General features: G+C 41.8%; 2 protein-coding genes across 3 annotated transcripts in view; one reads left to right on the forward strand and one right to left on the reverse strand.

The window, feature by feature from the left end:
* The window catches only part of LOC307035385 (uncharacterized protein), a 464,943-nt gene that overhangs the window by 131,644 nt on the left and 320,500 nt on the right, over positions 1–12,799 (forward strand). The gene's annotated exons all lie outside the window — the stretch shown is intronic.
* Positions 7,527–12,799, reverse strand: part of slc8a2b (solute carrier family 8 member 2b) — a 425,653-nt gene continuing 420,380 nt past the window's right edge. For both annotated transcript variants that reach the window (XM_079674593.1, XM_079674592.1), the window contains one exon: positions 7,527–12,782. In XM_079674593.1, coding sequence (XP_079530719.1) covers positions 12,406–12,782 — 377 coding nt within the window. In that variant the 3' untranslated portion in view covers positions 7,527–12,405. The remainder of the gene's footprint in view (positions 12,783–12,799) is intronic.

Here is a 12,799-nt window from a genome sequence, read left to right on the forward strand (position 1 = left end):
ACGTTAGCTAACATTCTGCAGCTAACGTCGCTCACTCACCAAGATAGCTGCCCAGTTCTCCACTGGTTCTCCTCACACCACAGCTCAATTCTCTCCGATGGCCGTTATTTCTTCTAATCCTTGGCTGCTCCTGGTCTCTTGGACGCCTAGCAGGCTCATAATTATAAGGTTGTGGTCCGTCATATGCATTCGAATATTCATGTTAAACTTCTTCTGTGTCTTCTGTGTCGAAACTAGCATTGGGATCCATGTTTATTAATACGTTACACCGGCCGCTCTCCCCCTTGTTTCCCCCATGTTACGTTACATGCGGGAGGTCACGTGCCGAGGCTTTTTATGCGGAAGTGAACATTTCTTACAAAAACAACGCCAGATGTCACTGAAGTGTATATTTCTGTATATTTGTTGGAAAATCTAGTGTATTCATCATTTTCCTCCACATTTATTCACAGGTGTCTTTAACCTGGAAGTTGCTCTTTTAAGAGGTCACTCTCTTTTTCTCCAAACTTCCACTGGTTTCACCTTTTGGATGAGGTGGTAGGTAATTAACTTCAGCCTTTTTTGCCTTTTGACATTTTAGCAGGAGTCTGGTCCTCTGCTGGTTTCATCTTGAGTGAGTTCACCAGAACTTCTGGACATCCAAGAGCTCAAAGTTTCGATCTGAAGTTGTTCATTTTATATTTTAACTGCTGGATCCATCCATAAAATCATGGTAAGATTCTGGTTCTTTAAGGCAGGGATGTTGTTTTATTAGGTACTCTGCTACTTCACTTAGCTGTGCACTTGAAGGATAAGCAGTGTACTCATAAATGACATCAGCTAATTTTCAAGAATGTCTGGAAGCATTGAGATGACATCTTTGGTTCCAAAAGGAGTCACAGGACATTTTCGTTGCCTGACTGAAGCAGAATCTCTGTGCTGGAAGAGAAACGGGGGATTGCAAACTCAGAGGGCCAACCCTTTGACCCCTGGTCTAGGCTTTCCGTCATAGGTCCTGGAGAAACAAGCAATGTGTCATGGGAGGACACAGATGGGCAAGCATCATCAGAAGGCTGAATAGAACCATCAACGATGCTCGAGATGGAGTCTATGTCTGTTAAGGAGAAAAGTTACTGTAGAGGGATCCTGGATATACACAACCTTGATAGTGTCCTTATCTGAGATGTCATTTGTCGAAAGCAACGAGAATAACTCATTACCAAAATCAGCATCCTTGTAATGCGAACAGAAATCCCTAGAAATCTGAAATGTATCTCGAACAACTGAATTAAGTTCTTCAACTGTTCCAGGGATCCCAGATGGTAATGTCAGTTTCTGGACAGCATGGTCTGACAGTATCACTCGGAGATGGGCTGGTTGCGACATTAATCAATCTGTAATACATAGAATGTTTGAAATGCTTCAGTAAGTACCATGACTACAAAAGTCAGTAAAAATACAATATAGTGTTTCCCCCTGAGTTGTAGGCTTTGCACAGTACCAGACTGTGACAGAGCGGCTCTATCACTGACTGTGACCACACACACACACACACACACACACACACACACACACACACACACACACACACACACACACACACACACACACACACACACACACACACACACACACACACACACACACACACACACACACACACACACACACACACACACACACACACACACACACACACACCCCAACACATTCCCTGCTCCCTGTGTTCTCGCTGAATTGTAATAAAACATCACTATTATTACTCTTTTCCTACCCGTTTCAGTAGCGCGACCATGGGTGCACACTTGGCCGTTCTATTTTCATTCATGCATACATTCACAATTATTAAAGTAACTTACGTGTTGAAGTGTGGGGCAGATTCACCACCGTCTCTCCAGCTGCGATTTGTATTGGCAGAGGCGTGTCATTTCACCAGCGCCGTAGGCATTTCACTAGGTTAAATAGTGTGTTTTCGTGCATTTTCATGATCACGTGAGATGCATTATTATCTGTTTTGTTGGAAATGTTAATTTGTGTTTACAAATGACCTTTTATGTTCAAGGGGAAATGTTAAGGTTAATAGAGAAAATCCTCGTTTTATATTGCTTCAGATTTAAGAAACTGTAATGCTTTATCTAGTAAAAAATTAAGACTAATTGTATTTCCTAATGTAAAAGTTTATTCCTAATGGGAGGGGCTACATGTTTAAAAGGGGCTGCATCGGCCCTGTATTGCAATCTATGCAACATAAATGTAGCGTTTGAGGGTTACAATGCTTTTTCCTCCAAACATGTAAGGTGTTAAAGGGAACATGTCAGACAGCTCTGCAGGCTCTAGCACTTTCACAGTTCGTGCTTTCTCAAGGACATAGCTCCTGAGATGCTCAACTGACCAAGCACTCAAGCATTTCACAATGAATACAAGAGTGCCCTTGACAACAACTATTTGGATCAGCTCTCCCAAATCTGTCAGACCACCTGTTGAGCCATTAGCCAAAATCATTCCAATTGCATACTTTGTGCCACCATACATTGTTAGCTGGATACGTGTCTCCTCAGGGAATTTTGCTTGCAGTTCTTCCTGGATATCTTCTCTTAGCACAGTAACATCTACAGTAGACAGTTGTGTGGCATGTAAGACAGGTTTCACAACACTGGGATCATGATGATTATATGCAACCATCAGCTGATGCTTCATGGAAAGTGAATGAAGAATATTTCGAAAGCTGTGAGTTTGCCTGACAACACGCTTAAAAAAGTTGTGTTTGGCTTCAAACCTCATAGTCCACAGTAACACTAGTGGACCATAGGCCCTGATAAGCTGTGGATAATGTTCCAGGAAATGATGTTTGGGGATTAGTTTTTCCTGTGGGAAAACCTGGAGAAACCTGTGTCTGTGTTCAGAGATCTTACTGTCTAGGTAACAAATAGTCTCCTCTGTGTGAACATGACTTACTGCAAGCTCAACTATCTCTTTTAGCACTAGAAGTACTTCCCATGTTGGTTCACCCTCAGGGATTTTTGATCCAATTATGAGGGGCAGGAATCGCAGCAATGACCTGTTTTCATGGGCGTTTCCTCCAACAGTTTTCCTTGCTGCAAAATTCAGAGGGACCTGCTGTGGAGCATCAGTTTTGTCCGACCATTTGTAGGGAAACGTTTTGATGCATGTGTTGAGTTCCTCAAGAGCGAAGTATTTACTCTTGATAAACATGTGAAGACATAGAGCCAACTCTCGGGGGACTACACCCTCAAACAGATCGTGCAACACATCAGGTGGATAACCTGTCAAAACACTGAAATACGTCAGATTCTCTGTAAGTGCACACTGCCTCTTGACTCCACAGACATGAACCAATGCAGTATTGTCCTGCACAGTCTGGACATGCATTTCATGCTGTTCTATAGTCCTGGGTTGAAATGCCCCTGTTCTCACTTCTTCCACCTGAAAAAGTGACTTCTCAGACAAAATCTGCAAACATAAGAAATGGAGAAGCTTTCCACAAATCCCCCAAGATAATGGGCCCCAAGATTATCTGCCACTACACTAAACACTGTTCCTTTGATTTTTTTGCCGTGGGACATACAGGCCCTCCTCTTCCAAGCTCACAAGATCCTTGAGCAGTGGCTTCAGAACAGTACCGTAACCAAATCTTTTTACATCCTCAGCCCTGCAGAGAATTGCTAAGAAGATGGAGGTCAGAGAAGATCTGAGCAGTGCAGGAACATCAGCTAAAACCCAGTACACATCTGTGACTTTGTGTTTTTTCCTAGATGTGCCCAGAGGATTGCATATCTCAAAGTCATCAACAAATAGAATGATAGCAATGGTAGGATGTTCTCCAGAAAATAACTCATATGTTTTATAATAAATGCCATCAGAAAAAGACCTGTACTGAGTTTCAGCATTACTTTGAGCTTCTCTGTCGTGCAAGATCAAATCCTGGATCTCTTTCCGGCTGAACAACTGAAGCATACACTTCTGAATGGGGACATACTGGAAGCTTCTCTCTCCTTCACTACTAAGTACATACTCCACTGGTTCCACCACAGCAAACTGCTCCGTAAAATAAGCCCTTCTCATATATGCAGAAGAAAGTGGACCCCCACTGCTCAGAGCAGAGGTAAAAGGGTTGGCATCACAAAGCTCTGTCACCATGTCTGACACAACAGACTCATCAATCTCACAATCGTGCTTCCTCAAACAGGAATTTAAAATGTCTTTGAGAATGGGACCTGATGCTGAATGAGAGATAAAATGTAGCTCTTCGACAACCTCATCAATACACCTGTTAGGTACATTAAAAGTGCTCTCGAGTTTGAGAAACAACAAAGCCAAATTATTTTCAATGAGGTTTGGTAGATCTCTCACATCATTATCTTGACCATCATCAGTAATGGACAGTTCACCATCCTGAACATCTACATTACTGTTATCATCTGTATTTGAACAACTTGCATACCTTTTTAGCAGGTCTTCTTTAAAGTCTTGCAGTGAGTGAGGAGTATGCTTTCGACTTTTGTGGGAGGCAAATGTTCCGTAAATGTTAGTGCTGAAATTGCAGTTCTTAAAAACGCAGATGACTGTCTCATGTTTTTTCAAATGTCGACCACGGTGTTCAAAAAGCTCTCTTTCTGTGGAGATTGTGCTGGCACTGCAACACTGGCAAGTGAAAGACAAACCTGCAGTTCTGACTCTTTCCTGAGTTTCCTGAGATTGATTTCTTGATATATGTGATCTAAGGCTACCCCATGTTCTGAAGGAACAAAAACAATCTGGATAAAGACATGGCAGAGGTTGCCCACAATGACCATGGCGTAACCTGTAATGTTTTAGCAACCCTGTTTTTGCAGAGGTTTCAAATAGTTTGCATCTCCAGCCCATTTTTAATTAGAATTAAGTTGTTCTAGATATATAAGCAACATTGCATGAAATGAGCAAGAAACACAACAAAAAGAGACTCTCTGCCTCTACTACTTTGTACCCTCTCACATAACTATCCACAGTTCAAAGGCTGCTTACTTTGGTCAAACAGCAATTTGCCTATACCGTGCAACTACAACTAATATCTACTGTATTTAAATGACAAAAGATGACACCCACTTTTAAAATGTCCTTTGTGTATTTCTTCAGCCTGTCCTCGAACACACAGCCTTGAATGTCGGAACTTGTCCAGGTGTGTTAAGTGGGAGTGGACTTGAAATTCTTAACTCAAGGTGTAGAAAAATTAAGTTATCAAGCCAATTGCATTACTCACTACAACTTGAATTTTGTTTTAAGTCAATTAAAGCAGAAATCAGAGTTCAAATTACACACAATATTAAGTTGATGTAATTACCAACATTATTACATCAACACAACTTGTAAATTAATATTTGCAACTTAAAATGTTTATCTAAATCAATTAACTCAAATTTTTAACTTGCAACCATGCATTTAATTAAGTGGATCTGAAAGGTCCCCTGAATTCGTTATTAGATAGACCCTCCAGAAAAACGCGATTCTGCGATCGCAGAATTTACCTCATAATCAGCAAAATGGCGCAGATTTTTAAAAGGCCGCATATTTATCAAAAGGCCGCATAATCCCCGCATTTTTCCACACAAACTTGAGAAAAAAAAAAGTTAACTCGTCTTGACATGACGTCATCAGCTCGCGCATCACAGAATGTAAACAACAATGTATAGAGTGAACGTGTGGAGCTCACACGATAGAGAAAACACCAAGATGAACAAATCTAATCCATCTCATTTACCGACAAACATTTCTACTAAAGACCGGGCAAAAAGTGGGGGGAAACTATGCTGCACCCCGTGCAACTGTGTGTTGGAGCCATAGACTGTATATTGGTTGGAACATAAGAGAAAATCGACGGTGAGCATCAACCTCCAAAACCTTTTCGAGGGCTACAAGAAACGAAGGGAGTAGCCTACAAGATTGAAGCTGGTCAGATAACGAACGAGTAAATGAAAACAGAATGAGGCGGAGAAGTGTGTGTGTGTGTGTGTGTGTGTGTGTGTGTGTGTGGGGGGGGGGGGGTGTTGTGTGTGTGAGATTAAAATAGCCCAATTGCTTTTACAATACATAAACATTGAATGTGTTTAATTGAATAGTAAAGGGGTTTAACGTTAGTGGCAGGTTGTGTGTGAGAGAGAATAAATAAGACAGCCCAATATTTTAAAACATTGTTATTATTTTTCCCCGCATATTTCGCATATTTCGCAACTTTCCGCAAATTTCACCGCATAAAATCACATTAAAACCCCGCATGTTTAATCGCATAATCATGGATTTTAGCCCGCATAATCAAGGAATTTGGCCGCATAATCAAGGATTTTTGCCCGCGTTTTTCGGGAGGGTCTAATTAGAGTGTATACACAGGTCTCAGATGGACCTGGTATCACATTAAGAATGATATTCAGTAATAAGTCTGGCAAAAATAAATGGTTTAAATTATTTATTCAAGCTTGCAATGTTTTGAACTGACATCCCCAGTCACCTCATGTGTCTTTTTGTAGTCCTCGCTGTACGCGTCCGCATATCGGCATCGCAACCACAACCTCACACACTGGTACTGAATGTGCATCAAAGTGCTCCTATGGAGCCAAATATACCATCAGATTTATGTAAATGACAGAAGAAGCGATCGAAATATGTATTTCCTGGTTATTCGACAAAGGCCACGCCCCTGATACATCTGCCTGCCCTATACCGTTACAGAATATCACCAGTTGTTCGGCCCATATCTTATTCGGTAACACCTGTACTGGTGCACCCTCCCTCTCTCCCTCGCTCACTCGCATTTTGGCTGTGAGCTGCGGGCGCCAGATAAGCCAACATCCCCCATTTTCATCACTTACAGCGCCCATCGTACAGGGCAAATGAAACGTGTAACCAGGTTGAAAAGGGTGTTACATTTACTTAATTATGAATATTGTTACATCAAGGCCGAAAATTAGGATAAGCACCAACGGTCAAAAAGGTTTTTTCCCCTCCCAGATCTGCCAGCGCAGCGCCTCGCCTCCCCAGATCTGGCGCCCTAGGCGAACATTTAGCCAGTGCTACGGGCCGGCCCTGAGTATGCAACTCGCATATATATTTCTCTCTCTCTCTCTCTCTCTCTCTCTCTCTCTCTCTCTCTCTCTCTCTCTCTCTCTCTCTCTCTCTCTCTCTCTCTCTCTCTCTCTCTCTCTCTCTCTCTCTCTCTCTCTCTCTCTCTCTCTCTCTCTCTCTGTTCTGTTTAATCTCTGTTAACTGCATATGTTCTCGTTATACAATCCGGTGCACAGTGGGCGCTATAAAGTTCAAATGCATTGTTATTGCTACCCGGCTGCGTCACAATCAACAATAAATTGTCTTCTGATGAGAAAAATCTGCTGCATTTCGTGTGTGGGGACCCCCCCCCCCCCCCCCAACTCTGACTGACTTCCCACGTCCCTGCTTTAATGTCTACAGATGTGCAGGTGCTAGATAAAAAGACTTCGTACATGTTGGGTTTGACTGCTGTTCCTTCATTTGGTGCAACAATAAACACTCAGACACATGAAGCCTTGAAAATAAATAAACTATATTCAAATAAGGTACATTTTACTTAATTAAAGACCTTCATTATCTTTCGGTAACACATTAGACCTCATGCCATTATCTCAAAAACAAGTTGTCGTTTTTTTCAAATATTATTTTTATGCATTTCATAAGAAAACTTATATATCAGCTTCAGTTAATAATTTATTACAGTATTGAATACATGTTTATGTCTATCACATGATATCGGAGTAACTCAGTCATTGTTTTCCTACTAAAGTTCAGGCAGAGAGAGACATTTTCATCATCACAGGAACAATCTTCACAGAGACACATTGAAGAGCAAGACCTTGGGGGCTGGGGCACATGGGAGAACAAGAAGAGGAGGGGCACTAACACAGACACAGAAATATCGTACACCAACAAACAAAAAGAAGACCTGGGATGTTGCTCCTTGCAGACTTAGCCCGCTCTCACAGCTTTTAAAGGTAACAAAACAAGTGAGCAGTGGACACTGACCCATAAATGCCTCTGTGTGTGTTATCTTCAGTACATCTGTATGGAGTAGAGTCTATGTGTGCCACTTGCTCATTTTACTTCACAGAGAGCCTCTGGTGTTTGCGATTCCAAACTGTGGGAAATTACAAGTGTGCCAATAGGCGTCCATCACAGTAGACCATGCTGCTATCACACAAACACGGGGATTCAACATGCATCTGCAGAGGAACACAGAGGGGAAGCAAACACAGACACAAACTGGGGAGGGGGTGGGGAAGAGAGGCATCACATCAAGCTACAGAACAGCAAAGGCCGAAGCCAGACAGTTAGTTCAGAAGTTCATGGAAACACGGAACATTGTCCGGACATTGTAGAGTTCGTGTTTAGGTTCGTGCCACACCTGCAGGGACAGGGCATGACGTCTACATTCTGTACCGCTGGTGCTGATAATTCTTACACAAGAGTCCAGCAAATCTGTTTGTATGTGTATCTGTGTGTGTGTGTGTTTAGTGAGTAGATCTATGCTACTGACCTGCCCCACAGACACCGTTAATATCAACAAAAAGTTCTTCTTTAGCTCATGACGACCCACAATTGACAATTATACTCACAATGTTCCACAGTTTCTTTATGTAAACATGCTACTAAGACTCAAAACTCCTCCTCTGAAAGAACTGAATGGATAAATGTACATTGGCGGAGCGTTACAACAAACGCTGGAGTAGAAGAAAATGTGAACTGTCCTCTCGTCAAAGCTACTAAAGACATGAGATGTGTTTTAATAGTTTTCTGTATTGCACATTGAAACCACACTCCTTGAACTAAACTCCAAACTGTCCGCCTCAAGGACCTGCGGCTCAGCTAATCTATAGATAAATAATCTTCTTGTAAATAAATAAATATCTAAGTAAATAATCTTATCCATAAGTAACATAGACACAAACATAGAGTAAATTAGATGGATTATGTGTGGTTAAAATACACTACACTGTTGGAGCAGTTCAAAGGGAAGCTTCCTCGCTGTGGAAAATATATCAAAATATAATCTACTAAATTTACTAAGGATGTAATCTACACTACCAGTCGTATGTAATATATCGATGCCATTCTAAACATTGTTTAGAAGTACAAAAAAATGTACTTCAGCTATATTGACAACGAAAGGATACAAAATCTGTTTTAGAAAGTTTACAAAGTATAGTTAGTCAAGGGTTAACAAATCCAATCTTTCTGATATTATTGTGTGGAACAATAGATATAACAAATTCCACCTGGATAGCACTTGTCATTTGTGGGTGAAATGCTTGTGATGCACCCGCAGCACAGTGCAGGGTATGTAAAGTGACTGATATTAAAGATTGGGTAGGTAATTCACTTCAGAAATACCTTTTGTTATATTCCATGGAATGCTCTTAACATCCCGATAGCAATGAATATATTAAATGCTTTGACAATAAACACATTAAAAAATGTCATCTGTGGAAGCCGTGGCGCTGCAAAAAGCTAGACCAATCATTTTAGCCGGCCTGGCTAAAATAACTGGATGGCCTACCTGCCTGTCAGCCTTCCATCTCGTGCACATACTTATCTCGTTCCCTCATTGGTCATGTGCGCGTTCGTGTGTGTTGGAGAAGGGCTCTGTAAGGAAGTCTGAAGGAAGGGGCAGATTTGTTTCGGCTGCATACTTTCAAATTCTAGCGCACTCGAGCTGGTTTCTCCGTTCTTACCTACCCTACCTTTAAGCATTGAATTTTACAGTAAATATAATGTTAACTGTGATGGGACGCCATATTGAATCAACTCCTCCCCATGTAGAAAAGGATGCAGGACTCTGGATGCTTCTCGCTTCTTTAATATTATACTATGAGGTTTTCTTGCTACATTAGCTATGACTTTATTTTTTCATGGACTGACCTCTCCGCTTTATGTATCTTAAAGTTGAAAGTGATAAAGCTGAACTGTTGTTGTGTCGATACCACTTTAGATTTCACAGTTTTGCACTTCTCTAGTTGATTTTAGTGTCTATATAGCAGCCAGTAGCTTCAGAAGCTTATAAACATTTTTATTGTATGTTCTGCCATGCATTACTGAGCGACAGTGAGGTTTTATTCACTAAAACAGGCAACACTATGGTACTATGACTATAGAAACTGTGTTTGATTCAAATGCAAAGTGAGACTGCGGCTTCTGTGCAGATTAAATCTTTTGGATATGACAGCATGATTTGAAAATGGAAAGCATTGTCTGCTGCTGACCTACAGACTGTAAACAGGAGAATGTTAGATGATAGACCTTAGTTTGTTTGCAAGTAAGTTCTTTTGAAACAGTGTGCACACCTTCCATTAAAATGGAAAGTAATTTTAAGCATGTCTGGTTCTTGTATTAAATGTCTGGTACTTGTATTGAATTGCACTAAGAAAACAGTGTGTTTCTGTTACATCAGATAAAGTACAGCTCTGTACAGCTGGAAGCTTGAATACTGGATTTGTACTTGAGAATTGTATCTTAAGGCATTGTATGGGTGCCATCTTGAAAATGTTCGTGGTTTAGACCGGCCTCCTGCATCCTAATTTGAGTGAAGCTTAGGATCTTGTGTGTGGATCATTATGCTGTAGACTTGATGATGATTGGAATCTGTTTTGTCAGTTTTTTTAAGACTATATTGTAATGTACTAGCTTCTAGGCCTCACTGTTGAAAGTAAACTAACACTGTTAAGTCTTGTTTGACCACCCATGCATGTTTGTCTGCCCGTGCTGCTGTCACTGAAGGTAAAGGAAACAGCAATGGGTTGGTCTGTCTCCACATTACTGAAGGAGTTCCGTCCTCTCAGTCTGTCTGGATGGAGCCTCCAACCAAGTTCCACACAGCACACATTTGACCTTTGAGGAGAACAAAATGCCCTTTTTGTTTCCCTCAGAACAAACGCCTCTCCTCCCTCCTGTGTGCCTGCACACTCAGCTTTATACAGGTAAAGTGGACATATCATTAAAAACTCATGTAACCAAGTTCAGATAGAAACCTAAAAGGCCATTATAAACCTGAAAGTGAGCATTATATGTCTGATTTAACATCAGGGATGTCATTTACAGGTGTATTCTGATCGTTTCCTTTTACATAGTACTTCTGCTTGACTATTTGTGTGTCTGTATTTGGCTATACATGCACAATCGGTTGGTTTGGTGTACAAACATCTGAGAGATCTGACTTGAACGCAGTATGTAGGGGATATGGCTGTTTTATTTCACCAGTGTGGCATTCATCTGTTTGGGCAGCTAACTCTTTTACTGCCTAATATTATGATTCCAAAAATGTTCACCATTTTAATGTTTGGGATATGTGGTGTTTCTTCTGCATGGATATAAAAAGGTGGAAGCAGAGACCTGATGGTGGTGTTTTCTTTTCTTTTCTCTGTAATATGACTAATTATACAGAACAGTAGCTACATATTTCCTCCCTGTCTAACTTGGTCAATGGTAGGCATCATCTGCCTACTGAAAACACGACACTCTATATGTACAGTACACTGGTTTCATTATTTACAGTGTGTGTGGAGAACCGCGTTCTTCTGTAGTGTATTAGATCAGCATCACCACTTTATAAGAACCTCCAGTAGTAAACATACTTAATGTTATTGTTATTGTAAACATTCCACACCTTTTCAGATAGCGTTTCACCTCCTCAGTTGACTGTACCAGTAAAGATGGGGGGGGAGCAGTTTTTTTTTTAGGAAACTTAAGTGTCGTTCCTTCAATGCAACTGATGGATACATTTAGTCTGATGTGCACAGGTTTTTTCTCTATCAGCGGTCTGATCCTACAGGGCAACCCACCCCACCGGCTGTAGAACAGAATGAGACAGCACTCCAGAGGCTTATCTGACCTTTCTCACCTCGAAAATCTCAACTTCACATTCACTCTTTCACTCTCAGTCTGCGCTCTGCTTACTTTGTTGCAGTAACCTCTTGTGTTCACTAACCTTAACACTTCACTAAAACTTCCTCTCGCCCTTGATCATGCCTGTAACTGCCTGCGTGTGTTTGTTATGATCTGTTTACACATGCGTACATAGTGAGTGTGTGTGTGTGTGTGTGTGTGTGTGTGTGTGTGTGTGTGTGTGTGTGTGTGTGTGTGTGTGTGTGTGTGTGTGTGTGTGTGTGTGTGTGTGTGTGTGTGTGTGTGTGTGTGTGTGTGTGTGTGTGTGTGTGTGTGTGTGTGTGTGTGTGTGTGTGTGTGTGTGTGTGAATATGTATCTGAAGTGTTTTAGTATCCCTGCATTAAAAGCCGGAACACTTCCAAACGTCTCACACTTGTTTCATGTAGAACTGTGTACTGTATGGACTGAGTGTTAAAGTATATGTTTGTGTCGCTGTGCAATATTCTTTCAGAACATTTTCCATCTCCTTTTTAAAAGCCGCTGATGTGGCAGTAGGCCTCCAGGCTGGAGAAGAGGATGTAGAGGAACCACAAGCCCAGGAACAGCAGGCTGGTGGCGATGCGGGCCCTCCTTGGCCCCCCGAGCTCCCCCCCGATAGAGGGCCGGCGTCTGAACAGGAGCACGCCCATGCAGATGAAAGCGAAGATGGTGAAGAGAGTGACGGAGAAGGCCAGCGACCCTGGGTCCACCCTGAACTCCTTCCCTTTGACTTTCCAGTAGACGGCGGCCACCGTCCACGCCACGCCGATCCCCAGGAACACGTTGACAGCGTTGCTACCGGTGACGTTACCAACAGACGCATCAGCATGCTGGTCCTGCATGGCGGCCACTTTGCTGGCAAAGGTGTCTGAAATGAGAGAAAGA

Source organism: Notothenia rossii (genome assembly GCF_949606895.1).
Source record: "Notothenia rossii genome assembly, chromosome: 4".
In the NCBI taxonomy this organism is placed as follows: domain Eukaryota; kingdom Metazoa; phylum Chordata; class Actinopteri; order Perciformes; family Nototheniidae; genus Notothenia; species Notothenia rossii.